The sequence below is a fragment of the Lacerta agilis genome, chromosome 3 (genome assembly GCF_009819535.1).
Source record: "Lacerta agilis isolate rLacAgi1 chromosome 3, rLacAgi1.pri, whole genome shotgun sequence".
Classification (NCBI taxonomy): domain Eukaryota; kingdom Metazoa; phylum Chordata; class Lepidosauria; order Squamata; family Lacertidae; genus Lacerta; species Lacerta agilis.
This window is the reverse complement of record NC_046314.1, coordinates 82,340,958-82,368,916: the sequence shown is the minus strand read 5'-3', so window position 1 is coordinate 82,368,916 and position 27,959 is coordinate 82,340,958. Positions and strand designations below refer to the sequence as shown.

General features: G+C 42.7%; 1 protein-coding gene across 1 annotated transcript in view; it reads left to right on the top strand.

Annotated features, from left to right (window-relative positions):
• MDGA1 (MAM domain containing glycosylphosphatidylinositol anchor 1) overlaps nt 1-27,959 on the top strand; it is a 254,017-nt gene that overhangs the window by 153,395 nt on the left and 72,663 nt on the right. The window contains exons 9-10 of the mRNA XM_033144575.1: nt 12,500-12,769; nt 15,112-15,257. Coding sequence (XP_033000466.1) covers nt 12,500-12,769; nt 15,112-15,257 — 416 coding nt within the window. The remainder of the gene's footprint in view (nt 1-12,499; nt 12,770-15,111; nt 15,258-27,959) is intronic.

Here is a 27,959-nt window from a genome sequence, read left to right as displayed (position 1 = left end):
CTTGACTAGAGAATTGCATTTCAAAAACTGGAGAATTGTGAATTACAAAGAATGTCTGTGTTTCGGTTCGCAGATTGTTTTGGAAAGTGCCAAATTAAATAAATTTGTCTTTAGATGCAAACTGAATTGGATTTATCCCCCAGTCCAAGTGTAGTTACACACATTCCCCCACCTCTCTTTTTTATTTGTACCACGAGTATACATGGTGCTTTACAGGCCAAAGTTCTACATAGGAAGACAGTAGAGGAAGAAGAGGGCAGGGAAAGAACATGCATTACTTAAGCTACACAAACTTAAATTTGTGTTTGATACAGGCTTGGGAATTGGGAGGCTGTACATTCCTTCCCTAACCCAATAATTCCCAAACAGCATGCTCGGACACAGTGATCTGGTTCACATGATACAGTAAACCAAACTATGGCTCAGCTGAGACTACATGAGTGTGTGGGTTCCCAGAGAGGAACCTACAGCTGCTTTTTACAAAAGATTTTTTAACCATAGCTTGCATCCACCTTGCTCCTCCATTGTCCTTTTTATTTTCACGCCATCCCCATGCTGAGCCAGGGCAAAGTTTAGCTTAACATGCCACCTGAACCGGGATTCACGCTTCAGCTCTCTCCTCACTAAGCACGAGCTGTAGGCAAGATAAACCTTGCATACACTCACACAGTCTTGGTAAACCATCATGTGGCTTACCATGTCATGTGAACCAGGTCAGTAGTATGCTACCAGAGAGAAATTGGTACTGCGCCAAAATAAACAAAGAGGGTCCTGCTCCTGCCTACGCAGGAGGTCACATGATTTACTGCTCAGTCATTCTGACCCTCAGCTGATAGCAAGTACCGTATTTTTTGCTCCATAAGACGCACTCTTTTCCTCCTGAAAAGTAAGGGGAAATGTCTGTGCGTCTTATGGAGCGAATGCATGGTCCCTGGAGCCAAATTGCCCAGGGAGGAAAGGCAGATCCTGCTTTTTCTGTTTTAGAAAGAGCTAAAGGCTAACAAGAGGGAAAGAGAGTGTTGAAAAGAACCCGCTCAACAGCTGATTGCAGGAGATCAGGGAGGGAGATAAGGGAGCTAGCTCCCTTCCTGCCCCGCCCAGGCCCTTTGCATAGTAGTTCCTTTGCAAGGGCTGAGAATCCTGGGAAATTGAGTTTTTCAGCCATTTGGGGCTTTCTGTTACTTTTCCTCTTGCTTTCTATTACTTGCTGATGCTTACTGGTTTGCTTTCTTCTTGCTTCCTATTACCTACTGGTGCTTACTGGTTTGTACTGGTTTGCTTTCCTCTTGCTTTGTATTACTTGCTGGTGCTTACTGGTGCTTACTGGTTTGTACTGGTGCTTACTGGTTTGTACTGGTTTACTTTCCTCTTGCTTCCTATTACCTGCTGGTGCTTACTGGTCTGTACTGGTTTGTACTGGTGCTTACTGGTCTGTACTGGTTTGTACTGGTGCTTACTGGTTTGTACTGGTTCGCTTTCCTCTTGCTTCCTATTGCTTGCTGGTGCGTACTGGTTTGTACTGGTGCTTACTGGTCTGTACTGGTTTGTACTGGTGCTTACTGGTTTATACTGGTTTGTGTTCCTCTTGCTTCCTATTGCTTGCTGGTGCGTACTGGTTTCTACTGGTGCTTACTGGTCTGTACTGGTGCTTACTGGTTTGTACTGGTTTGTGTTCCTCTTGCTTCCTATTGCTTGCTGGTGCGTACTGGTTTGTACTGGTGCTTACTGGTTTATACTGGTTCATGTTCCTCTTGCTTCCTATTGCTTGCTGGTGCGTACTGGTTTCTACTGGTGCTTACTGGTCTGTACTGGTTTGTACTGGTGCTTACTGGTTTGTACTGGTTCGTGTTCCTCTTGCTTCCTATTGCTTACTGGTGCATACTGGTTTGTACTGGTGCTTACTGGTCTGTACTGGTTCGTACTGGTGCTTGCTGGTTTGTACTGGTTTGCTTTCCTCTTGCTTCCTATTACTTGCTGGTCTGTACTGGTGCTTACTGTTTTGTAAGCAATGCTTTTCCCCCTTTGCAAAAGCTGCACAAATCTGAACTGATCCTTTGCAAAAAAAAAAAAAAGCTGTAAAACTTTGAGCTGATTCTCAAAAAAAAACCACCATGGGTTTTAGAGGAGGAAAACCAGAAAAATATTTTTTCCCTTGTTTCCTCCTCTAAAAACGAGGTGCGCCCTATGGTCCGAAGCGTCCTATGGAGCGAAAAATACGGTAATTCTGCTGATTCTCTGCAGCAAGACTATATGGTACAATGGCTCCCTGCAGATCCAGCCCTACCACTTGGCAGAGTGAGGCAACCACTTCAGGCAGTGAGTTCTGGGTGTCATGAAGGGGCAGCAGATTTTTTTTTTTAAGATATTTTATTATTTTCGCATTGAACAACAAAAACACAATACATACACAAATACACAATAAAAAGAAAAACATAATAAACACTTTAAACAAAAACCACAAAGAATAAAAGAAAACTTACCTACATAAACAGGAACAATAAATTATCCTTATTCAATTCTAGTTTCTATCTTCTTTAAAAGGGGGGACTTCCCCCGCTCCCTCAACTGCGTTCAGAATCAATATACTTTAGTAACTTTGTATCTTTTTTCTTAACATTACCACTCTTCTTAATAATCTTTAGGACATTAATTATTCGAAAATAATTCATTACTTAAACAATCTATCCTAAAACATTCTTAAACATTTAAATCATTCATAACAATACTTCTTGTATACAGTTTTATCTAACATCAACTAGCTAAAGCCAATTCACCAAGCTAATTCTGCTCAAATGTCCAATTTTTCACGATTTTTTTAATAGTCCTTAAATTTCTTCCAATCCTGTTGCACCTTCTCCTCCCTCTGGTCTCGGAGTCTCGCGGTCAGTTCAGCGAGTTCCATAAAATCCATTAGCTTCATCTGCCATTCTTCCACTGTCGGGATCTCTTCGCCTTTCCAGTTTCTTGCAAGTAAGATTCTAGCAGCTGTTGTGGCATACATAAAAAACACTCTATCCTGACTGGGTATCTCATGATTGGTCATGCTCAAAAGGCAGGCCTCTGGTTTCTTACTAGGGCAGCAGATTGTTATTGAACTTACTGTTGTGCTTTTGCTATCAGGGAGAGGTGATTTGTGATTTTTTTCTTCCTCGTGTGCCAAAAATACGTGACCAGCCTTGGGTGCTGTGCACTTTGTCTTACCCGGGGAAACACAGCACTCATCAAATGATGGGTAGGAGGGTTTTGTTTGACTTCACTTATTTTGCCTTCCTCTGTACGTGTTCCATTTCCCCCTCCCCAACACATCTTTTTCAGTTAATGAAACGGTGTTCAGAAACCCAAGACTTCAAGGGTGCTGAGGCAAAGGAATGCTTTGGCTGCAAGGGAGTATTTCTCTTTGTAGTGCCTTGTAAGCATGCTTTAATTGGGCATGGAGTCTAAGCATGAGATTAAGCACGCCTGGCTCTCAGCTGCTTCGAGGAGAAGTGATCGGGGGAGAGGGGCACAGAGGTCAGCATAATCCCACCCAGGGTGAAATATCTTCCAACAGTTGTGAAGCAGAAACTGTGGTGTGATATATTAACCATCCGCAGGAAATCACTGAGTGCCTCTAACCTTCTTTCTTGGAGAAGATTTGGCTAGTTGTGTTAATTGGCTCAGGCGGGTGTAAGGGAACTGGGCGCTAAAGTCAAGGGCTGTTCACCATCCTCAGTCACTTCTCTGGAAACGGCTAATTAAATTGAGGCTTGGATCTTTTTCTGTGAAGCTCAAAATACACACATGCACAATTCTGTGCTGACCTTAGAGAGACCCACTGAACAGTCTCTGTTTCGTAACTTACAATTTTTGGTGTCACCCCCCACCCTTGATGAACACAATCCAGAGCCAAATTGAAATGCTTCAAGTCTCATTAATTTCAATGACAGAAGGATGTAGCTTGATACAGTGACTGATCCCAAGTACAGAATACCTTGGTTAGTTCAATAGGCTTATAAGAGGCCTGGGGCTGCCACTGAAAGTTCTCATCTATTATGATTGTTCTCCTCTCCTCTCATTTAAAAATATGCTACGTGATGTCGTTGCTTTAGTCCTAGTTTGGGCAACCTGTAGCCCTCCAGATATTGCTTAACTACAACTCCCATCACCCCTGACCATTGGCTGTGCTAGCTGAGGCTGATGGGGGATTGCTTTTTATGTGAAAGCCAATGAAGTGGAGTGGAAGGGGAAAATTGAAACCATAATGATGGCATCTCCTACCTTTTGCCTGCTTGAAGCTATTGTGAAGAGGGGCTGTGGCGACTGTTTTTCAGTTCCTTGCCATTAACTCCTAATTGGAGCCTCAAACATCAGCTCGACTCTGTAGTTTAAAAAAAACCCCAAGGACTTAAAATGTGTTTAACTTTGACAGGATTGCCCCCAAAATCCCTTGAGTCCCCTTTACTGCAGTAAAGCCAGTATGCCTTAATGGTTTAGAGTTAGAATGGTTGGATTGGGGGAATCCTGGTTCTACCCTCCACCCAGCCATGAAGATCACTGGATGACATTAAGACCAGCACTTTCAACCTAACCTTTCCCATAAAATTGTTGTGGCAGTAAAAGGGTGGGTGAAAAACCATAGCATGCTGATTTGAGTTCCTTGGAGGAAAGGCAGGATAGAAATGAAATGAATGATAATCTCAATGTTAACACATTCTGCATATGAAATGTCAGGAAATCAGGTTGCCTGTGAAATCTCCTGCCTCGGTAAAGGAGTTAATGGGAATAAGTCCTACTGGACTTGATGCAACTTGCTTCTGGTCAACATGCACAGGAGCACATTGCACATTTCTGTTGAATGAAAGGCACTCTACAGAGTGAGAGTGTGTCTGACCCATGCCATCACTGGCAATGGAAAGATCTGTGAGTTTCGGTTCTCTCAGTTTCTCATTTTTCCATTCTTAAATTCAGCTCTCCTCATTTTGTAGCAGTTTGCAAATTCTGTTTTAAAAGGTCCGTGTGAAAATCCACCAGCATTTTAGTGAGAATTTCCCCTAAGAAACATGTGTGAATGTAGTTTTGACTACACATTTTTGCAACCTATTCTCCTAATATAAAAGGCATTATATATGTTATTTCACTGGTATATTATTGGTAATGCACACTTCCCCCTGATCTAGGCATTTTTGTAAACATTGGCTGGAAAATTGCATCACAAAATTCAGAGAAGTGTGAATTTTGAAGGATGGCTGTGTTTTGGTCTCGCATTGGTTCAGAAAGTGCAACTAAGGGCTCATCCACCCTTCCTCTTGTCCCGCTGCTTTCCCCTGGGGAAAACTCCTCTTTAGTGCTCCATCTGAGCAAATGGCCATTTGGGGTTTTCTCTAGATTTGCTCAGATTTAGTACTAAACCGCCTGTTTCCCTGGGAAAGAAGCATACTTTCTAGGCATGGGACAAACAGAAGTGTAGACAAGCCCTATGCTAGACTCAGCTTTCAGTGTGAACTGAATCAAGTTTCTCTCCCACCCCTAGCCCTCAAATAGTTACATTCCTTTTTGTCCCTTGCTGTCCCAGAAAGGCTATTTCTCCTTTTCTCTTATGTGCATGCTTCTTTCTGGAAATGAGCTCATTAATAATCACTGAATTTGTGCAATTACACCTGTGCTTCTTTAGCCCTACAGCTAATCTGCTGTGTGTGTAAAGTTTCTGCTTCAGTTAGAAGAAATGAGCAGGTAAAATTAGCAAGTTATCGCCTACTATTTGAATATGTGCCTTGGTGTTGTGGCACAAACTCACCCCTTTTTTCAACCTCTGACATTGAATGAAGAGGGAAGGAGCAATGACCAGGAAGAGGAAAAGTGTGCCATTTTCAAGTAGACCCATTGTAGGATGGTTTGTAGACTTTTTTCCAGGGTCTAGAAACCCTCAGGTGTTTGTGTGAAGCAATATTGCAAAGACTTGACAGACTGCTATCAGTTGTTGGAACGTTCCTTTATTTCATAGTTCTTTCGTTTGCATTTGATTCAAGTTGGGACAAGATGTAACATAAAACTTTAGATACCCAGAGCCTCTTAGAAATAACTCCTGTGATATGTCCGTATAACATTCTTAAAAGCTACTTTTGGGACACAGGTTCTTTCGAGGTCATGCAGAAGTCAACATGGCTGGGAACCTGTTTCTTCTGGATGAGTAGGAATGAATGGGCTTCAGGTGTGACCTCTAAGAACATCATTTTGCTATGCTGCAGAATCCCTCTCTGAATACGTCCCCCGCATGCAAAAAAACATTAGCTTGCAATCTGCACCAAGTTAATTAAGGAAACTCAAGTGAATGAGTATGTATATCTATCTATAAATAAAATTTCCATTATTTAAGAGACAGATTTCTCAATGCTTGCCCAACAGAAGACTGTAAAACTGTTTTTGATTTATCCTCATCAGTGTTTTTATACTGCCCTTAAATCATATTCCCAGAATGGTTTACAAAAAGAAGAAAAGAAGAAAGCTATTAAACCGTACAAACAATGTAATATACTAAAAGCCACAAAATCAGAGAAGTCACAGAAAAACAGCCGGGTGGATTAAAATGGCATCTAAAAAGCTCAAGATAATTAAAAAAAGGCCTTTGTCTGGAATCGAAAGGGTAATAAGGCAGGTGCCGAGTGAAGTTTTCAGGAGAGGGTATCTCAGAGCTAGAGAGTCACCTGTGGTGGGCAAATAAATAAAGAAGACGGGGCTTCTGGCATTGTATAATAGTCATGGTGGGCTACACCTTTGGAAATTCCTTTTTCTACAGAACTATTAAAGGTGCAGTTGCCCTAGCCTCTTTTTCATCTGGCCACCATCTTGAAGCCACCACCTAGAAAGCCTTGTCTCTGGTAGCCACTCACTTCTGCAGATGGCGCAGAAGCCCTGGCATCCAATTTCTAGGTGCTTGGGCAACCAGGCACTCAGGTTTTCTGAGTAAACTTTGGGGGGAGGCACATGCCAGTCATGGACTGGGCCAGAAACAAAGGTGAGTGGATCAGCAGGTATAAATTTTACCTTTGTACAGTGGACTGGTTTCTACACAGACTCACACAACCCTCTCTGTTCTCCATCCAGACAAGCAAGAGCGTTGTCAGAGTTCGCATAAACATCTCAGCCAAGGAGAGTGCAAAGCAGAGCTGATAATGTGGTCTTTATGGAGGGAGGGGTGTGTGGCTAGGGAGGAGGTGTGGACTGGAGAGAGGCCCAGGGACTTGATAGAAAGTTCTAGAAGGCCACATTCAGCTTCCAGGCCTGAGGTTCCCTGCCCTGCAGCGCAATGTAATTTATTTTACTTGCATTTAGAAAACAAAGCTCAAAACTTTCAAATTGCATGGGTTGCCTAATACTTTGTTTGCAATTGGCACCATTAATTGTTACTAATGAACTTGTGAAACCGATTTACAGTGGTGCCCTGCTAGACGAATGCCTCGCTAGACAAAAAACTCGCTAGACGAACGGCATTCTCTAGCGGAAGGCTGCCCCGCAAGACGAAAATTTTTTTTTGTTGTTGCGAAAACCTCCACGCTGCATTGCTGCTTCGCTAGACGAAAAATTCGCTCTACGAAGACACTCGTAGAACGAATTATTTTCGTCTAGCGGGGCACCACTGTATTTATTTTTCACAGAAAAGAAAGCACTGGGAAAATTTCCAGAAAATCTTTTGCAGGGAAATTCCCACCCCACATCACTAGCTTTGGTATATCCCATAGAATCTCTCCGCAGGAGTCTGTCTGCTTGGAGCAAAGCAAGACTTCTCCTTTCCCTGAAGCAAAAGTAAAAATAGATTTTTAAAATGGGTTTTAGAACTCGGTCATGCTCCAGTGACCCTTATGTTTCGGAGCATCATTCCTGCTGAAGAATAAATCCAGGACTTGCTAATCTTGTAAAAGTGGGAAAGTGAAAGGTTATTTGAGGCACAGCGATACATGTCTCACACTTGACAAATCCTGCCCTTGTTTGCTTGGCTCTTGCCCCTCATTGCCACATGCTCCATATTTTCCTGAACCTAGAGCTGGTGTGTTTTTTCATGTTGCAAAGTTCTGGGTCCTTCTCTAGTCAGGGTGATGTGTAAATCAAGGCACCCTGGTTCCTGGGCAAGACTGAGCAGGCCACATCAGTTTCGTTCATCTTTTTATTTATTCCCAAAGAGCAGGGGAATTATTACGGTTTGTGTTATTGCAAAGTTGTTTTGCTGCCCTTTGTTTTGGGAGTAGCAGAATATTAACAAGTCTGAGGAAGAAGCACGGCTTACGGGCTGCTGGCTGATGCTCTGGCCTCTTCACCCCTTTCATATTACCACTCACCACATTAGCTGCTTTTGCAGTTTAATCTTTGAACGAGGGGAGACGAGCGAGAAGAGTCACTGACAGTTGAATAGTTCAATGCTTGCGTGTGGGGTCCCATACCTGAGCTTCACAATACCCAGGCTGCGACATTTGCATATTGTGCATATTATTTGTGGGAAATGCAAAACAAGCAGGCGAAAGCATTGTGTAATTTTGGATGGGCCCTTTATCTTGGAACTTGCCAAGAGCAATTGGGAAGTTTTTGTAGCTGAGCGTTTCTTGCCGAGTCTGCCAGGATTCGCACACTAGCTGAGACAGCGACAGGGGCTGCTCTTAATTTTCAGAGGCCAAATGGGTGTTGCGCTAAAGCAGGGGGTGGGGAACCTGTGGCCCTCCAGATATTGCTAGAGTCCATCTCCCATCATCCTTGACCATTGAGCATGCTAGGGCATTGACCATGCTGCCACAGCGCTGTTTCCCTCACCGCTAATGCTGCACCCTTGACAACTGTGTTGTTGTGACAGTGTGGGTGCTGGTGAGGGTGCAGTGACAGGGTAGCAACAATGGCGGTAGGAAAGGGCCCAGATCAGCAGGTGTGTGGGGCGTTTTGCCTACAGCAGCAAAGCATCCCAGCCTACCCCTGCTCACCTCTGTGTTATGAAAAATTTGACCTAGCTAATCCAGGGGTCAGCAAAATTTTTCAGCAGGGGGCCGGTCCACTGTCCCTCAGACCGTGTGGGGGGCCGGACTAGATTATGAAGTGGGGGGAATGAATAAATTCCTATGCCCCACAAATAACCCAGAGATGCATTTTAAATAACAGGACACATTCTACTCATGTAAAAACACACTGATTCCCGGACTGTCCACGGGCCAGATTTAGATGGCGATTGGGCCGGATCTGGCCCCCGGGCCTTAGTTTGCCTACCCATGTACTAATCCTTCCATGTCAAGCTTCTGTTAAAGGCAGAAGAGTGGCCAGGCCATGTATTTCTGGTCAGTTGACAACTTTATGAAATGGTGAAATAGGCATTAAAACAGAGGGGGGGGGACCTCTCTGCATACAGGCTGCTAGTTCTTAATGCTAACCCCTATATGCAGTTGAGGGTTGTTGTTTTTTCCTTTTTTAAGGTCTACTTTTGAAGGATTGCCCTATTCTGAACCTGTTGAAGTGAGCACTGACTGGGGGCGAGGGGAGAGGTGGTGCTGGTCAATTTGTTTAGCCAACCTTTTGTTCTTGGGACTCAGTTAATGAAGCTGTTGAGTCATATGCTAAGATGAAGAGCCTGAAGGTCAACTCCCTCAAAAGTGCCTCCTTTTTAAAGAGTCCAAAGCAGGTTAGGAGGATAGAATTGATTTTCACCTTTCCGTTTCTTTTGATTAATATCTTTGCAAGGAAAGAGCCTTCAGCAACTGTTATTTGCTGAATACCCAGACAGCTTTGTACCCGCTTCCTCTGTCCTTGTGAATCCATGGCACAGGAATACTAGCAGGGCATTTATCACACTTAAGACGTTTTCTTACATTTAAGGGGAGTGTGAGTGTCTTCCTCTGCTCTTGGTTTAGCAACAAGTGCAGGTACAATTGCACAAGTGTATTTTTAGCACGCCTTGTCATTTCTTTTTAAAAGGTCTTTCCAGAAACAGGTGTTCCAACCCCCAGGTTTATTTCTTTATTCAGAGCATTTCTTGACCACCAAATCAACAAAATCCTCAGGACGGTTCACACAGAGTCCAGTTAAAACCTTAAATATCAGTCACTTCAACATCCTGCCTGAAAAGTAGCATAAGCCCTATAATGGCATTTAAAGCTCAACGGAAAGAAATCTTTCTCTTAAAAATGGATTATTTTACTAAAAATAGTTTTTTGGGGGTTGGGTGGTAATTTATATCTGCGTTTGTAAACTGTTTTTAAATGGTTTAGGTTTCTAAAGAATTTTTAATACTGTTGTTTGTTTTATTTTATATATGTACTGTTTTCTGATGTTGTGAACTGCCCTGGGCCTCCTATGCTGAAAAGGCCAGCACACAAATGATTTTCTAAATGAATAACAAAATAATAGTGTTGTACCCCTTGGTACCTTCCGATTCTTGTATATGACATAGTCTAATTTGATTGGTATCTGAGTGTAATGAAACTCTGATTTAGAACATCTCTCCAGCTAGAACAAATGTCCTCCAACCCCTGTAATTCTGTGGTTCGTGCCAAATGAATAGTTTTCAGATTTAGTCCAGTTATGATATCTAGAAACAATATGCAAACAATTTACAGGCACCACCACCACCCCACACACGCATATGTACGATTGACTCATATGAGACTAGGTATACATGCAACACTGCGAAATAAATAGATTCAAACTAGGTTTAGGGAAGTTTTTAATCTGTGACTTTGTATTGTATTTTAATATTTGTTGGAAGCCGCCCAGAGTGGCCGGGGAGACCCAGCCAGATAGGCGGGGTACAAATATATTATTATTATTATTATTATTATTATTATTATTATTATTATTATTATTAATTGGCAGGGGAAAGCTGGCAAGTCCTCGTAGCTTGCAAGGAGACCCTGGAGCCTGAAAAGGATGTATGTGAGGGTGGAGGAAGCCCCAAAGAGACCTGAGGCACAGCAGAGCTTTGTTTATGCTGCTTAGCCCCACTACCTAACGGCAGATGCGCACAGTAGTGAAGCAGCAACACCTTCTGCTTTTCCATACAGTACATCCTCCTGCTGGCTCCAGAGCTTCAGAGTTGTGTGGGAACAGTGGGAGAGGGGGCTGGGAAGCAGGGGAAACACGTGTATTTAGAGGGTGCTCCCCACTTACGCAATTTTAGCTTATGCACGCGGGGGCCCGGAACGTAACGCCCACATAAGTCGGAAGATACCTGTATCGCCACATTACTGCAGACTGCAGAAAATGAGCCCTGTTCATTCAGGACCTCTTCCTGGAATTTTACCCATCATTACACTTCAAATTGAGCGAATGGACTTCTGCGGGGTCTGGACATTCAGTGTCCTCTGTATGTTTGTATCTCTCTTCGTAATATTGTACCCCTATATGTTTCTATTTTATCAGCTAGAATTGGAGTCCCTCTCATAGCAGTCTTATTAAGGGGCTAAACGTACTATTAAAAAAAAAAAAAAGTCATGGGTCAAGATAACTTTCAGGTATATTATTACTCTATATTTCTACAGTGGTACCTCTGGTTACGAACTTAATTCGTTCCGGAGGTCCGTTCTTAACCTGAAACCGTTCTTAACCTGAGGTACCACTTTAGCTAATGGGGCCTCCCGCTACTGCCGCACCGCCAGCACATGATTTCCATTCTCATCCTGGAACAAAGTTCTTAACCCGAGGTACTACTTCTGGGTTAGCGGAGTCTGTAACCCTGTGAGGTTTGGAGCTTACAGGGTTAAATAAGCTCAACAGTCCGCCCCGCCCATAGGGAAGATGTGTCATACTTCCAGGTAGTTTCTGCTGTATGCGAAGCCTATGTGATTTGTGACGCACTGTTTATTTTCTGTTCATTCTGGTTTTACTTTTAACCGGAGAGAGACATGTCGTCCGTATCTCCGGGGAAAGAATGTCCATGATATATGCTTGTAAATAAAGCTTGCTTGCTTAGAACAAGCTGGACTTGCTGGCAAGAAAGGCACACACACCGTTGCGCATGAGAAGTTTGAACAACTCTGCAAAAGCACTGGAGAAGCAGAGGGAAAGGCAGCAAGAAGCGTTGCTGGATGCCATTAGTGTTTTCCAAGTGTTTTTGAGGCTTTTCCAGTTAAAACAAAAGCCCCAACAAACCCAAACTGTTTGTAACCGGAAGCGTTTATAACCCGAGGTACCACTGTATTTGTAGTCTGAAAATCAGAGCAGACGGTAAATGACATTTCCTCAAGTGTGTTGCATATGAGAGCTGTATTTGACACAAAAGGAAGCTACAGGAGTAAGGAAATGTTAGGGTGGGAAGGAAGGTTGTTTCACTTTTTATTATTCTGTCCTATTTAGTTTCTCTTAAAGCTTCTTCTACACTTTGTGAGTAACTATGGATCCATCTTTGATAAAATAACTGTTGACTACTCCAAGTCCACAGAATAGGGTGGGCTGTTCAAAACAAGTAATAAATGCTTTTGTCATTATCTCTGAGGCTTGCATTTGGTACTGCTATTCTGGTTGAAAGTTGTTGTTGTTTTTGTCATTTGTCCTCTAGTCCCTCCAGTGGTGGAACCCATTTTCCAGGATATCCGGCAAGCTATAGGGCGCAGTGTCACGCTTCGCTGCACCATGCTCAAGGGGAGCCCCATGAAAGTGGCCACAGCTGTCTGGCGATTCAATGGGAGTCTCCTGACATTGCCTCCGACGGAGCAGCAGGACTTCTCTGAGTACAAGGTGGACAGTGTGAGCCGGGAGACCAGCGGCAACTATGAATGTAGCATCTCCAATGACGTCGGCGTGGCAACCTGCCTCTTTCAGGTGTCTGGTAAGTCTTGCAAAGAGCATCCAACTTCTTTCCTTTTTAGTAGATTTCAATGTGGTTAGAATTGGCTAATAGTTTGTAAAAGGAGGCGAGAGAAGTCACTACGCCTAAGAGGCCTGTTATTGTAGTTGGACCTACTCGTCCTGTGCTGTACCACACTCCATGAATGCCATTCTCTTCATGGTGCACAACCCTGGGTGATTGTGTATGACTTGCACGCTCAAGAAACCAGCTTATTACAGAGCACCTACATGTCTGCCCTTTTATAAGAAAAATATATGTGCATTTAATACTCAGACTATATATGCCACTCCTTTCCATCATCCATGGAAAACAATGGCTGTTTTCACAGAGATGCAGTCCTCTCAATGGCCATTTTAACATATTGCCCCACATATACACTAGAGCTGGTGCATGGAGATGGAAGAAGCATAGATGAGCAATCAGTCAATTCTTTCTGCGCCCCCAAATAGCTGCAAACACACTCCATTGGTGACAGGTAGAACATTGCAAAGGACCCAGTGGTGTACTTGATTATTAAATCACTGGATCTTCCATTTTGGGAATCAATCATTATTATTTTTAAAAAATGGACATTATGCAAGTTAATTATTATCATCCATTCTAATTTCATTTCTAAATCTGTTATGAGACTTGACTTCACAGTCAATACAAGTTGAATAAGCAACAATTAGTCTCCAAGGTGGCTCTGAATCTCTGGCGTACACAAAAAAAATTGTGTCGATAAAAATAATAAGAAAAAGGGGCTCAGAAGTAAACATCAATATTACCATTGTAAGTTAATAAAAATAAGCATTGAATCATTTCCATTTAATTATAGCAGAGAAGAATAGCTGAGCCATTCTGATTGGAGTGAGATGCAATAGAATGGAAAAAGATGGCACTTTGGAAATGAGGAATGGCAGTGGGGAATGTTGGGTATCTTGGACTCTTTCCAGTAATACAGCTTCTGTGGCTTTTGGTTGGGCAAATCCTAGGAAATGACAACAGTATGTAATCAAGGACATCTATGGATGGCAATATTTCAGTATAGCGACATACCATGGACTTATGGGTCTAAAGATGTCTACATTATGTACCCTTAATTTCTTCTAATCTGAAAGTAGCTGTGTATTTTTTTAATGCTATATCTTTTGGCTTATCTGGTTTGAGCAGGTTTATTAAATGTAGCCTACATTACTGAAGGCAGTTGTTTGGAACAGGAGCTATATAATTTTGTTTTTTGGATTAAATTTGTAGAACTGTAAACAACTTTTATCAATGCCAGGTGCAACCACTACCTTAACAAGAATCACAAAACCAAAATAATTATGGGCATGTTCTTTCAGATTCTCCTTAAAACCAGCAATAAAAAATATTCCAGTATCTGATGGTACCTCATTCCATTGCTCAACATTAAACTGCAAATGGCATCCTGATAGTCAATGCCCCTTCTGTATACCTTCACTATATACTGCCTCCGCATGCTCCTGTCTTGCACTTTATGAACAATTCGTCCTACTCCTCCTTTGTACATTTGAAAATTGAGTTCCATCCTCCTGACTACTCCAACTTCTTCCACCACATTCTCTTCGATGGGAAGCTTCCATTCCAAAAATGCTGTTATCATTTGTTGCACTTTCCTCTCTAGATAGATAGATACATACAAACACATGATTAAAGACAACATCATTTATGCTTCTATCATAACTAATGCTGTGAGAAGTGGGTTCTGTGCTAAGCATCATGTATACAAAGACATGCCCACAGTGCATGCTTTGGGTGATTTCCAGCAACATCATTTCGGCTTCCACCACAAGGAGAAGTGCTAAGATATGGGTATATCTTTGAATGTAAGGATTTTATGGCTCCTCTTCACTGGCTGCTTCCTCTTCTCTTTCTGCTATTTATTTTCTCATGCAAAGCCAGATTCTTCTGTGTTGGGTATCTTTGAGATAAATTGTTATGTTGCAAAATGAGCAGTGTGCCACATGGGAGGCACAGGTAATGACAAAGTCACTACCATTTTAGTCTTGTCTCAGTCACTGTTTTAAGCAGCATTGAGATCAAAGATGGTTCAACCGTAGTTCTACACACGTTCTTGAGAGATTCAGTGTCCTTTGGTGCTGCCTTGTTCAAGTCCATGTCAACCACCCAGAAGTTCAGATAGTAGAAATTAAGGCAAATAAGAGCCTGCTCAGTGTGGTCACAGGTGACTATGGAATATCAGAGCATTTGATGAATTGGGGACATGGATTCTTGTCATCCTCACTACATAGTTTTATAACAAGTTTCCTCCCCGTTTTCTCTCTCCCTTTTCTCCCCTACCCCTTTCCACTTCTCAGCTAAAGCTTACAATCCCGAGTTTTATTATGATACCCCTAATCCTACCAGAAAGCAATCCAAGAACTACTCCTATGTTTTGCAGTGGACACAGAAGGAGCCTGATGCTGTTGACCCCATCCTTAGTTACCGGCTAGATGTCCGTCAGGTAAGACCAAGACGGTGGTCCACCATCTTAAGTGTCAAAATCCATTTCTATTCTTTTTAGTCTGAGAGTACATCAGTGCCCCACCTCACTTAGAGAGTGGGAACTGCTATTTGCAAAACAAACTGGAACCGAGGGCATGGCTCTTCTTTTCTCATTTTACAGAGCAGAGAAGACATGTTTGTGGTTTGGCCCTCAGTTTAAAGGCCGATGCTATCAGTGATTGAGAGCTTTAAAAAAGTCTGCTTGGAATTCTCAGACACAGCGCTCTGAATACGGCTCTGATAGGAAGAAAATTTTGTAGTCGTTAGTCAGCATTGTAGATTTCATAGGCTGACAATTCACATGAGTGGAATTTCAGACTCTTCACTTTGAACAAATAAAGGATTGTAAATTGGAGGGCTCTCCAGGCTGGAATTGCAGGGGGAAGTCATTGGCTGTTCATATTGCACAAAGCCCTTCATCAAGTTGTCATAATAATACTGGAATGTTATTAAACTCTGCTGGAGCAAGGTGTGGAACAAAAAAGGCTATTGAGCATAAAAGGGAATAATAAAGGATACTACCAGGAGAGGGAAAATGGTACCATATATTGTAGCTATAGAAAAGTGTTTTGTGCCGGGAGGGTTGCATTCTGAGCATGGATTTGTGAATCAGGGAATCATCTCTGTTTTCAGTCAAGATGAAGTTCTTGGATATAATCTAAACAAAAAAATTCCTTCCAGTAGCACCTTAGGGACCAACTAAGTTTGTTATTGGTATGAGGGGGAGGCATTGCCAGGGAGTTTGGCCAGGTCAGGGGAGGGTTTCCTGGGGTTTGGGGGACTCTGCCTGTCCACACAAAGAAGATGTATGTCTGTACCTGTGCAAGTTTCTTGGTGAGGTCGACGGACTTGCATTTCATGCAGCTCAATGTGGTACCTTCCATAGTTCTAGTTACAGGTAGGTAGCTGTGTTGGTCTGCCATAATCAAAACAAAATAAAAAAATTCCTTCCAGTAGCACCTGTTCTTGGATATAAGACAGTTGCTACCCATAAAAGCCAATGAAATGACTTTGGGTAAAATATAAGAAACTAGGCTTAATTAGATTATTTCATAATTGTTTTTTAAAAGAGACACCCAGACACTATTTTATTTTATTTTATTATTTCATTTTATTATTTTGGCATTTGATCCATCATTCCAAAATGTGACACACTGTTTCAGTTTAGAGCTACAAATTCAAGCAAAGAAGAGACATGATATGGGAAAAGCCTTTTTAAAATGTTCATGTATTGTCATATTTCATTTTTGTCATGGCTAGGAACCTAAAAATTTGGAAGTGGCCTGGGCCTCTCTGGACCTGAGCCTGCTGTCTACATACATTACTGCTCCCTATGGTCACTGGAATTGCATTTCTTGCCTCAATGAGACAGACATCTTAAAATTCAGAAGAGGTTTTTTTATAATATTTTTTTATTATTTTCAGCATAAGGAACAAAAACACTACACATATACAAAAATTCAGAAGAGTTAACTATGTTTGGGGATTGTGCCTTTGGCTTTGTTGGTGGAGACAACTCTGTACTTAGAAGTGAACTTTTAAGTTTTGTTGTTGGACAAGTGAACTTGCCCTCAAAGGGAATGATGTTTCACCTATGTTCATAAAGACCACATGTAAGTTCAGATATGACCAGTTCCAAGATAAGGGTAGAAACAGATGTCACCAAGTTCACAGTGCTCTTTTGGTATTAATGCCCCCATGCTATTTGACATTGGAACAGGGACATATAACGTAGCTTCACCCCTTGGTCTTCACAGAAAAGCAGTGTCGCTGTCTGTACTGGCAGAGCTTTCACACATACAGCTGTACATGCAAAATTGCACTGGTTGTGGAAAGGATAAAGACAGGGCTACTTTTGACGACTAATGTTAGAAATGTTTTTCACCTCTCGGTTATAAGTTACCTCAGGAGCTGCTGCGAGGTGCTTCCAAAACCAGTCCCAGCTTATTTAGGACAGATTTTGTGGTTTAGCCTTTAATATGCTAAAATGTAGGGGTTTGCCTATGAACTGACTCCCTGGCAAAGAAGAAATACAGCTAAAGTCTGAAGATTGAAACCAGTCATTGCATTCTAATTGTATTTGGCCTTGAGTCTGACGAAAGCAAAGTAGGATATGTTTTGGTCTTTATCTTTAAATTAGGAACCTTGTTCATATTAATTCAAATTTAACTTCTAAATTCTCATCTGGTAATTGCTAGCATAAGTTATTGAGATATTTTCTAGCTATTGGATTCATATATTTCACATTATACTTGTCTGCCTTTGACCATTTGAACTTAATCAATCTCGCCGTATACTACATTTCTATTTATAAGAAATCAATGGACCTTTAAAGCTTATTCTGATATTGCTATTGACATCCTTAGAATTTTAGTAAAAAATAAATCAATCGGTTTGGTGTTATCGACTGACATGTTGCGATACTTGTGGCTAGGGATGGATGGATCTGTCAACTTCAGTTTCTCATTTTTCCAATCCAGTTCTCCACATTTCTGCATTAGTTTGCCAGTCCTTGTGAGAATTTAACGGCATTTTAGAGTGTGTGTTTCTAATATATTCATTTTTGCAAGCAATTTCTCCTAAAACAATGGGTTTATGTACGTTATTTTCATTAACATATGCATTTTTATGGGCTGGAGAACTTCATCCCAAAATTCAGAGAATTTTGAAGGATAGCTGCACTTCCATTCATGCATTGGTTTGGGAAGAGTGAATTAGTTACCCTGCCACTTTCTCCCAGGAAAACACTCTCTTTTGGAGGTCAGTTGGGTTTTCTGTAGATTGGTGTTTGCTCCGATTAAGTAGTAAAGAGTGGGTTTTACCAGGGAAAGTGGTGGGACAAATGGTAGACCATTTGGACATGTGCCTAGAAAGCATAGGACAAATGGAACACCTCTTGGACACATGCTTTCTAGGCATGAAACAAGCGGAAGTGTGGACAAGCCCTTAGTTTTGCAATAAAACGCAAACAAGCCAAAGTTCTTTGTAATTCCTTCTTGATACCAGGTTTTTTGTTATGTACTTTGGACCTAGAAATCAGAAAACTATTAGCAACACATTCCTAGCTGCCATATTTCCTAAAGTATGTACAGCAGCTGCCTTGGGTGGTGGAGCCCCATCCCCTCCACTGGTGGTGGAGAAGCAGCAGCAGTGGCTTCCAGTGAAATATCATGGAAATCTCATGAGATCTCACGTGAGATCTCCTAGGACCTAGGTAAAGGGGGTCTTCAGTGGAGGGGGGCAGGGGCTTCGTTGGCGGCAGCAGGATGGCACTTTCCCATTTTGTCTCAGGTGGTGAAACAAGATAGGCCGCCACTGACATGTAAACACAGCAAGTACAATGATCAAATATGCTGGAGCCCACAACTGCAGGGACAGCATCCTATGGAAATGTGGCACCTGGAACTGGGTTACTCATTGCCGAAGGTAGCAGGTGCAGGTGCAGAACTTTGTGTTCTTGGAGCTATGCTGTGAGGTGTTAGGTTGGGTTGTATTGCAGGTGGATTGATACTGAATTTGAAATTTACAGTGTGACACCATTGGAATCCTACTTATAGTCTTAGCATCATGGAGGGGGGCCTTGCAAATAATCAAGTGCTCAGTGCACAAAATCCAGAAGTAGAGCATCTCCATGGATGGCTGTTCAGCCTTTGTTTGAAGACAGTCCAGTAAGAGAAACCCACCTCCCTTCTAGTTAATTGCTCTCATTGCTGAATTGCTGTGTCAAACACTTTTATCCTAATGTTCAACTGAAATCTTCCCTCCTGCAATGTAAGCCCTGCCCTCTGTGACAGCAGAAAACAAGTCTTTGCCCTCTTCTATGTGACAGCCATTCAGATAGTTAAATAACAATATCAAAATGAGCCTTCCTGAAATCCAAGGTACAGTTTTGACTTCCCTTGCCTTTGGCTTTTGGAAAGATCTTCACTTCCAACATTACATAGTCACTTTCCCTCAAAGGTTTGGCTACTTCCCTGTTGTTAAGATCAAGTCAAGGATAACCTATTCCTTCCTTCACCTTCGGAAAGAGAGAGTTGTCATCATGACATGTTAGGCATTTGTTGGAGATGCCATGTTTATCAGAGTTCATCTTCTAGGAAATAATCAGGGTAGCTTGAAGTCCCCCATTATTTATTATATAAAATACAACCCTGTCTTTCTAGTGTCAGCAGATCGCTCTTCACTACTATTAACTCTTGGTTTTTTCCTGAAACATCTGTAATTTGTTACAGAAAAGCATCATCCCCATATTTTGGCACTTGGTAGTATTCTGACCCCAGTGTTGTTTTTATTTATTTCTGTTTATTTTTAACCAGGTGGGCTCCACAGGGCTACCTTGTTTAACCCTGTATGGATATTTTAGCATATAACACCACTTCCCCTTCTGTTGCATCTACTTTCTTTGAGCAAGTAAATATATTCCAATTGTTACTTTCTGGTCCATAGAAGTTGGCTAGTCAAGTGTCAGTTATACCTATCAAGTCACATTTATCTTCTGTTAGGAGTTCAAGGTCATCTTGTTCCACCATCACCCCTGTGCTCTGTGCATTAGTGTGTAGACATCAAAAGCCTTGGGTATTCATCTCCATTGTTTTTTCCTGGTATTTCATTGTGGGGTTTGAGAGGCACCCCCTGCCCTATGCACCCTAAAAAGAACCTTCTTTTTTCTTTTCTTTTTTACTTCTTTATTGGGGATCATGAAAACTTCACTGAAGCATGGATTTTAAGGCTGGTACTTTTCAAGGAACCAGAGCACATTGTGACAGTTAATAGGTTAAGCTGATGCTTGGAAGTGAAATATTATTTACTATATGTACAAGGTAGAACCATTCCAGAAGATCAGAGCACATCTATCTATTCACTGGTTCACACAGAATATCATCCTTTGCGCCTTTCTTCCAATAGCTTGCTCTCCCGGGAGGGGTCTGCCTCTATATTAGTTTCTCATACAGCGCAGAGCACATCATCAGTACTTAACAAATAATAACAATTTTAGCAGTACAGTACACAAGGGAGCCTCTTATAATGAAGGTGCTTTGTCAAAGAGCATCTTTGCTATATTTTGAAATTCGCTGTTGCAATTTCCAACTAACAATGTGTGAAGATAAAAGAAGATTGCATCCTTACTGGGGCAGCTTGGAATTGGGACTCCAGACAAATGAAGTTCAGCATCTTGATGCAGTCCTCTTGCTGAGAAAGAGTCCATCCCACTTAGGGAGCTAAGAGGTAGTATTCAGGATAGATGTAGTGAATAACATAAATGTAATTCCATTTCCTCACCCATAGCTGGGCCAACTATTGCTTTGTGTTCTATCTGCACCTTATTCTACAGCAAAACCTCCAATGATTCCTATTTCTTTGGCGGAATCACAGTTTACTATTGCTCTAATTTGGTCTTCTTTCTGCACGCTTGACAATACAAAGCTTTCTGGTACATTCCAAAGTTCTTCAGTAAATTACCATATTGTAAGAAAGGCGCTTTATAGAATCATAGAATTGTAGAGTTGGAAGGGAGAGTCCACAACCTTCTGGGGAAGTCCATTCCACTGTTGAACAGCTCTTACTTTCAGAAAGTTCTTCCTGATGTTTAGTCAGAATCTCCTTTCTTGTAACTTGAATCCATTGGTTTGAGTCCTAGCCTCTGGAGCAAGGGAAAGCAAACTTGCTCCATCTTCCACATAGCAGCCTTTTAGATATTTCAAGATGTCTATCCTGTCTCCTCTTTTCCAGGCTAAACATACCCAGCTCCCTCAACCTGTTCCTCATAAAACTTGGTTTCCAGACCCTTGATCATCTTGGTGGCCCTTCTTAGCACACATTCCACCTTGTCCATATCCTCTTTCCTAATCTTGTTAGTGTTGCTTGCTCTTTGTCCCACTATGCTATTTTTAATTTTTTAGATTTTTTTTCATGCATACTTGGAAGGCTACAATAATATTTTAGCTGCTCTGCATAAGCCAGACAACATTCCTTCTGCTGCTTCTTCTCTTACAAGATAAATTTGTATTTCTAGCACTCTGGCCACCTTACGCATTCTTCCTCACCAGTATTGCAGTGGTTTACCACTCTGTTCAATGGTGTTTTCTCCCTAGTGAGTCTGTTTAGGATTGTGGCCTTAATTGTCTGGAAAATCCATTGCTCAGCATTAAAAAGACAACCTTTTTCTTGCAGTGAGCTGTCAAGAGATTTAAATGTTTTATGGTGATGTCATTATGAAACGGTAAAGCTTTTTGATTTGGGACCTTAATGGATTACACCTTGGAAACCAAGCCCTGTAGTAGTCTGTCATTCAGATGAAAATCTCTCTATTTCTGCCTGATATTGAAAGCCATTTCTTAGGTCGTGGTAATCAATGTAGTGCCCTCCAGATGTTGTTGGGTGATAACTTTCATTGTCTCTGACCATCAGCCATGCTAGCTGGGCTGAGAGGAGTTGTAGCCAAAAAACAAGCTAGGGCCTACCATGTTGGCTACTCCTGTCTTAAACTGATTCCCAAAAGGGATGCTTCTGGGTAAATTCTTTGATAGCACAAGTGAGAGGGTGGGAGGCAGGAAGGTAGTACATTTTCTAAATTAATGTAATTCTGTATTGGGTACTGGTGAATCCTTACTGTTCCTAATATAGCTCTTTTCATTCCATTTCATCTCTGGTCTCTCACCATGTGCTCAACAAGGCCAAAACAGAACTACTGACCTTTTCCTTCTGAACGAAACCCTTTCCATTTCTCAAAGTATAACCATCTTTCATGTTGCAGGTGCTTGTAACAAAGTCCTTGAACTCCCTATGTTTCGTTTCTCTTTTTCTTGTGGTAAGGTAACAAACTGCCTCTTCATGATCTCGGTTTTTATTTATCCCCTGAGTGCCTCTCTTCTGGAAGAACATAAGGATGCTTGAGAATCCAACTGGGAAAAGCACAAAAAAAGTTCGAAGAATGCTTACATGAGAAGATTTGTCTGGGTAAATTACAAGTGTGTGTTGGTATGTGGATGATTATTGCCAGTGACTAGAATAGCTTCAAACCTCTGCTTCAGGTAGACATAATCTGCCATTGCCATAGCCATAGCGGAACATGCAACCATAAAACAAGCATGGATCATTTATTCTCTTTATTGGGGATGGCCTTACACCAATCAAAATTAAAAACTAGATAACTATGGGTCACTACATTGATATGTTGTAGATAAAAGGAGAAACCTATTTTAAGGGGAAACAGTTGATAACTTATTCTGCTAACCTGGAATTGCAGTAAATTGAGAACCTATCTTGTGAACATTTCTAGGATTCATTTCACTCCTTAAATCAAAACTTCTTGTCATACCTGTATATGCTGTCAGGTATCCTAAACTGAAGATTCCACCATCAGCTGTGGCAACTCTGTGTGTGATAAGAGTTGTATTGTTACATTTTGTGACGTGCTTTTGCCCCCTTTACGCTTTGTGGGACCAGGCTCAGTGAAGCTGCAGGCAGTGGGGCCAAGTCATGGGGATTTGCAATAAACACAGTACAACCATTTTGGGATTAAACAGCCCACAATTTTATTGATTACAGGTGTCAGAAGGTTTTGCCACAGGCATTGGGTATATATCCTGTATCAACTCAACCTGTCCGCTTGTTTTATTATTTGTCAGGGTTAACCAAGGTTAAGACCCCCCCCCCGCCAATTCACCACCAAACCACTCACATCTGCAACCTGGGCCTGGCTGGCTTTTATAGCCAGATAGCAGACCAGAGGGAAGACGTTTTCCCTCTGGTCTGCTTCCCAAACCCTCCACCCTAGCTTGCCCATGCTTGGCTGCAAACATGGGTGATCTCCAGCGGCCAGTGGAGGAGGAAGTGGCTTCCTCCTCCAGCTCACTGAGTCTGGAAGACCACCTGGTACTGCTGCAACCATGCTGGACCTCAACCACTGCTTCCCTCCAGGTGGCGGTAGGTGGTCCTTCCATGGAACAATTTAGCAGGTCTTCAGTGGAGTCTAGACATTTCATGAAATAAGATTCTCCTAGACCATATAGACAATGTTTTACTCTTTACTACAAATGACTGATCCACAATTATTAAAGCTGTCAGACTGTCTGCATGCACTTTGAAATAAAGCAACCTCTTTACTAGCCTAAATGTGGGTACAAGGAGTGTGAGCAGAGCTCTCCTAACTTAGGGCTGGGGAGGAGTGGAGCAGCGAATGCACAGCACATCCCAGCTCATGTTAGCTAGGGTAGGACAGAAGGTGGTGGCATCTTCTGCCTCCTTGCTGTCATAGCTCTTGACCATGTCAGTGGATCTATGGGGCTTTGGATTCACCAGATCCGAAGCCACCAGCACACCACGCACAAAATGCCCCTGAAACACCCTGTTTGGGGTTTTCTGCGTGTTACCACCAGGAATCGAGCTGCCGGCAGGAGCTCTCTGCCTGCTAGGGCGCAGCTGGGTGGCAGAGCCTCCAACCAACTGTGCTCCTCTCCACAGACAGAGGCCAGCGAAGATTTGCCAGTGTGTCATTCTGGCCCCTCCACTGCCATCAGAATTGAGGGTTAGGATTGCCCTCTCTTTCATTAACCTGCATTATGTGCCCTCATACATAATGTCTGTTCCATGTAGGCTTGGCAGTACTCCACTCCATCTTTTGATATACTAGTCACAGCTAAGGATTTAATCTGTTTAATATTTAGCTGGTCCAAATTCTTCAGGTAGCTCAGTTATTGGCTTGAATGTTGATTTTTCCACCCTGCTTCTTGGGTGAATGTACAGGCCAACTTTGACAGCTAGGGGCATTAAACAAATAACACTCCGGTTGAAGTAGTTGTTCGAGCTCCTTGAAAAGCCTCGAGCATTATGTCTAATCTAAATGATGGTGTGCCCCTTTTCACCACACACTGGGATCAGTATTGATTGAGGGGAAAGAACATACTCCACTGAAGAACTGCTAAACCCCTGCAGCATCCTGCTTTGAAATATCTCACCCAAATTCTGGCCATGCTTGTTAGCTTGTGAGAGCTCATGACTTGCAGCCATTGGGTGGTTTGGGGTTTTCTTTGGCGCTTCGCAGGTCATGGGGTATTTGCATTTGTTCTCTTCAGCATAGAAAAAGCACTTGGCAGAATTCTTAAAGCACTCTGATTCTGAATATTCCAATAAAACCAAACCTTGCTTGAAAATACAGTGCTTAAAATAAAAAGGGGGGGGGGGACCCGAACAAGCTTTTGAGACACTTCTTTCTCTCTGAGGGTGCTATGCCTTGCTGGAGATTTGTTTGAAAAGGAAATGGAAAGCTTTCTGCTGTTTTCAGGTAGAGGCAAAGTGAATAAAGAGTAAGCTAAGCTGGCTGTTTCAAGGGAAGGGGCAGGGCAGAATCACTGTACATTCAATGAGACAGAACCCATCTGTGACCTGAGGCTCTGGTCCTCCAGGAAGCCTGAAGCCGCTACTTAGTTGTTGGGCTCCTCTGCACAGAACTGTGGTAAGGCTGGATATATGCATTCCTGATGTGCCTTCCAAGCTGGCAAGGATTCTGTTTATACCATTAAGATGTCCCTCAGAGCCACACCAGGCTGGAGTATAAACTGAATATCTCCACTTTATTAAAACTAGAAATGTCTCCATTTGGGGGGCCCCTCACTGAACCAAATTGCCATTTCAGATTAATTTCTACTAGACGACCTGGTGTGTCTTTAATGAGAGAGACACCAGAGTGATTTGGGGAGCAGGTGGGAGGCGAGCGATTCACTTTGCTTTTGTCGTTTCATCCCCTCCATATTTGATAAACGTTCCCTGCTGCATATAAAACAGGTCTGGGGGTCTGATGCTGGCTGCTGTTTGCCTCATCAGACAAACAGTCTAGCGTTAATGAGCCCTGAGACAGTGGGGGTCCAGGCTGGCCACATAGGGAGGTGTGAGACAACAGAGCTGTTGGGACTTGCGTGGGACAACGGTGGCATCAACAGAGATGTACCGGCGATAATTAGAGCAGTGGCTGAGTGGCCAGTGAAAGACATTAAAATGTATTCTTTTATATTGGTCAAAAAATTGCCCAGTGTTTATTTTTAAAGGGACATTAATGTGTATTTAATAGGTATATACTCCTTGTTTTCTAACTGTGCATATAGGGTGCTACTCTGTATTGAATGTGTTGCTTATGTTTACATGCACTCTGTATGGGGCTGCCTTTTAAAGACGGCTCAGAAACTTCAACTTACACAGAATGTGACCTTCACAAAGCTTGTGGGCTCACCTCTATAGTGCCAGTTTGTTTCTACACCCAATTTAAAGTGCTAGTACTTTAATCATTTGTGAATAGGTTACTTGAAGGGCTGCCTGTTTCCATAGAAACCTGACTGGGCCTGTAAAGATCGGCCTTGGAGGCCCTGCTTACTGTCTGCCATCAAGATCTATTAGGTCAGCAAGCACTAGAGATGGGGCCTTTTCTGTGATGGTCCCACATTTGCAAGGATGGATGGAATAGTTTGTTTCCAGTCCATGTCAATTTTTCATGTGTTCGTTCAACTGTTCCATCCTGCTTCCACAGGATGTTACCCGCTCTGAGCCCAGTTTTGACCGGGGAGGGCGGGGGTATAAATAATAATAATAATAATAACTATTATTATTATGTTAAAAAAATCAACATGAAAATGTTTACAGTATTTACCCATTTCCTCTCTGTATGCATTTCTAAATATGTTTTATCCTAAAGTATGCATTTTTGAGACATTTTGTTGTAAATTTTGAGCCAAGAACTTAATTGCAAAATTCCATGACGTGCATAATTATGTTCCAATCTGCATTTTCCTTTAGTGGGTGCAGATCAGGTAAGTTTACATCCAGATTCAGGAAAATCAAATTTCTCCAGCATACCTACGTATATGTGAAACTGCCCCACAAGGCATATGTGTCTAGCCCAGCTCCAATCTATATTAGATTTTAAACAGACCGTAAAAAATTATGTGTTCTAATCTTCTTCTAACTAAGATGTTGGGGTGGATATTGAATTGGTTAAACTGTTCCTGTTTTTGTTTTTAATCGGTTTTATCTGAATTGCTGTGCTGTGCTGCATATTGTTTTTAGGATGTTACTTTTAGTGTCGTAATCACTTTTGGATTGCTTTAATTGTATTTTATGTTTTTAATTGTTAGCGTGAGTCACCTTGGGAGGGCTTTGCACATAAATATTAGAAATAAATAAATAAATAACAAGCCCTGTGTTTACGAATGCTACAGTACAGCTTGCCCATGTCAGTCCAGCTTTGTAAGCATGCCTCCCAAAATCTTTTGGAAGTGAGACATTGCCTGAGTCCAACAGAAAATATGTACATGTCAGTGTGAAAAAGATTGTAGGGAACATATTTTGAAGTTAACATTCATAAATATTTTGTGGCATATGGCAACACCCTATGAAAGTGGCTTATGTGGCACCATATTGTGGACCCTGGATTGGCTGCATTGAATATGCACTAATCTTGTGCATTGCTTTAAAAGTGACATATTCAGTTATGGAAAAGCCACTGTCCATGTCAAAACACTGCAAGTTTTCTAACGCCCTTTTGCTCTCCTGCTGTTTTTAAGAGTCTTCTTTTCTTTTCCTTGTTTCCTTTGATATTCCTCAGCTTTATTCTCCCTCATTGCCATTTAATCTGAATGTCAATGGCAGGGGTAGTCAACGTGGTGCCCTGCACATGTTGTTAGCCAGGCCAGGGATGATGGGAGTTGGAGTCCTGGGATCCTGTTGGAGAAAGGGCAGAATATAAATTGAAGAAACAATAAACAGTCCAACAGCATCTGCCTCTGGTCTATAGGGAAATGCCATCACTTTACCATATCTCATGGTCATTGATGGTTGGTGCCCATCATGAGTGGTAGGGCAGAAGGCAGAGAGCCCAAGAGTAGGCAGCGCCAGTGACAGTCGCAGGCAGAACCAACTCGGTCTAGTCTTATCTCCCTCTTCCTCTGACTGAGTCATACAAGGGCAATACTGAAGTGGAGGAGAAGGAAACTGACAGCAAGTGCCACCCCATGGACGAGTTGCAAGTACGCAAGTGTGCAGGTGAAGGCTGGCTGAAGGCAACCTGATGTTGGGGTAGCCAGGCGCGAAGGAAGCCTCCTTGCTACCCGGGGCGGCGAACGGAAGCACCCCCTGAGGGCGGGGGTGTGTGATGTTGTGTCATGACGTCACGATGCAACGTTAGGGCGGAGTGCGCTCACGCTCAGCAGCCCCACGAGCCGCCGATCGCTCAGCGGCTCACAAGGTCGCCACGGAAGCAGCAGCGGTGGAGTGAACATGCGTCAAATCCGGTGCATGCTCACTCCATCGCCAGGCTGCCACCGCTGCTCCCACGGTGACCTTGCGAGCCGCTGAACGATCGGCGGCTCGTGGGGCTGCCGTGCGCGAAAAGCAGCACGGCCTTACAACTGCCGCTCACACTCAGCAGCCCCACAAGGTTGCCGCGGGAGCAGCAGCGGCCCACGAGCCACCGATTGCGTGCGGCAGCCCCATAGCGGCGCTGGCGGGTGGGCCGCAGTGCGGCGCAGCCTGGCTCCGTGGCTTGCTTGGGGTCTGGCGGGGCGGGGCCAGCCCAATGTCACCCCCCTCCCCTGGAACCCAGGGCGCCACGTCCCTACGCCCCACCCTCGCTACGCCACTGGGGTAGCAGTGCCCCCTTCACCCTGAAAGAGCA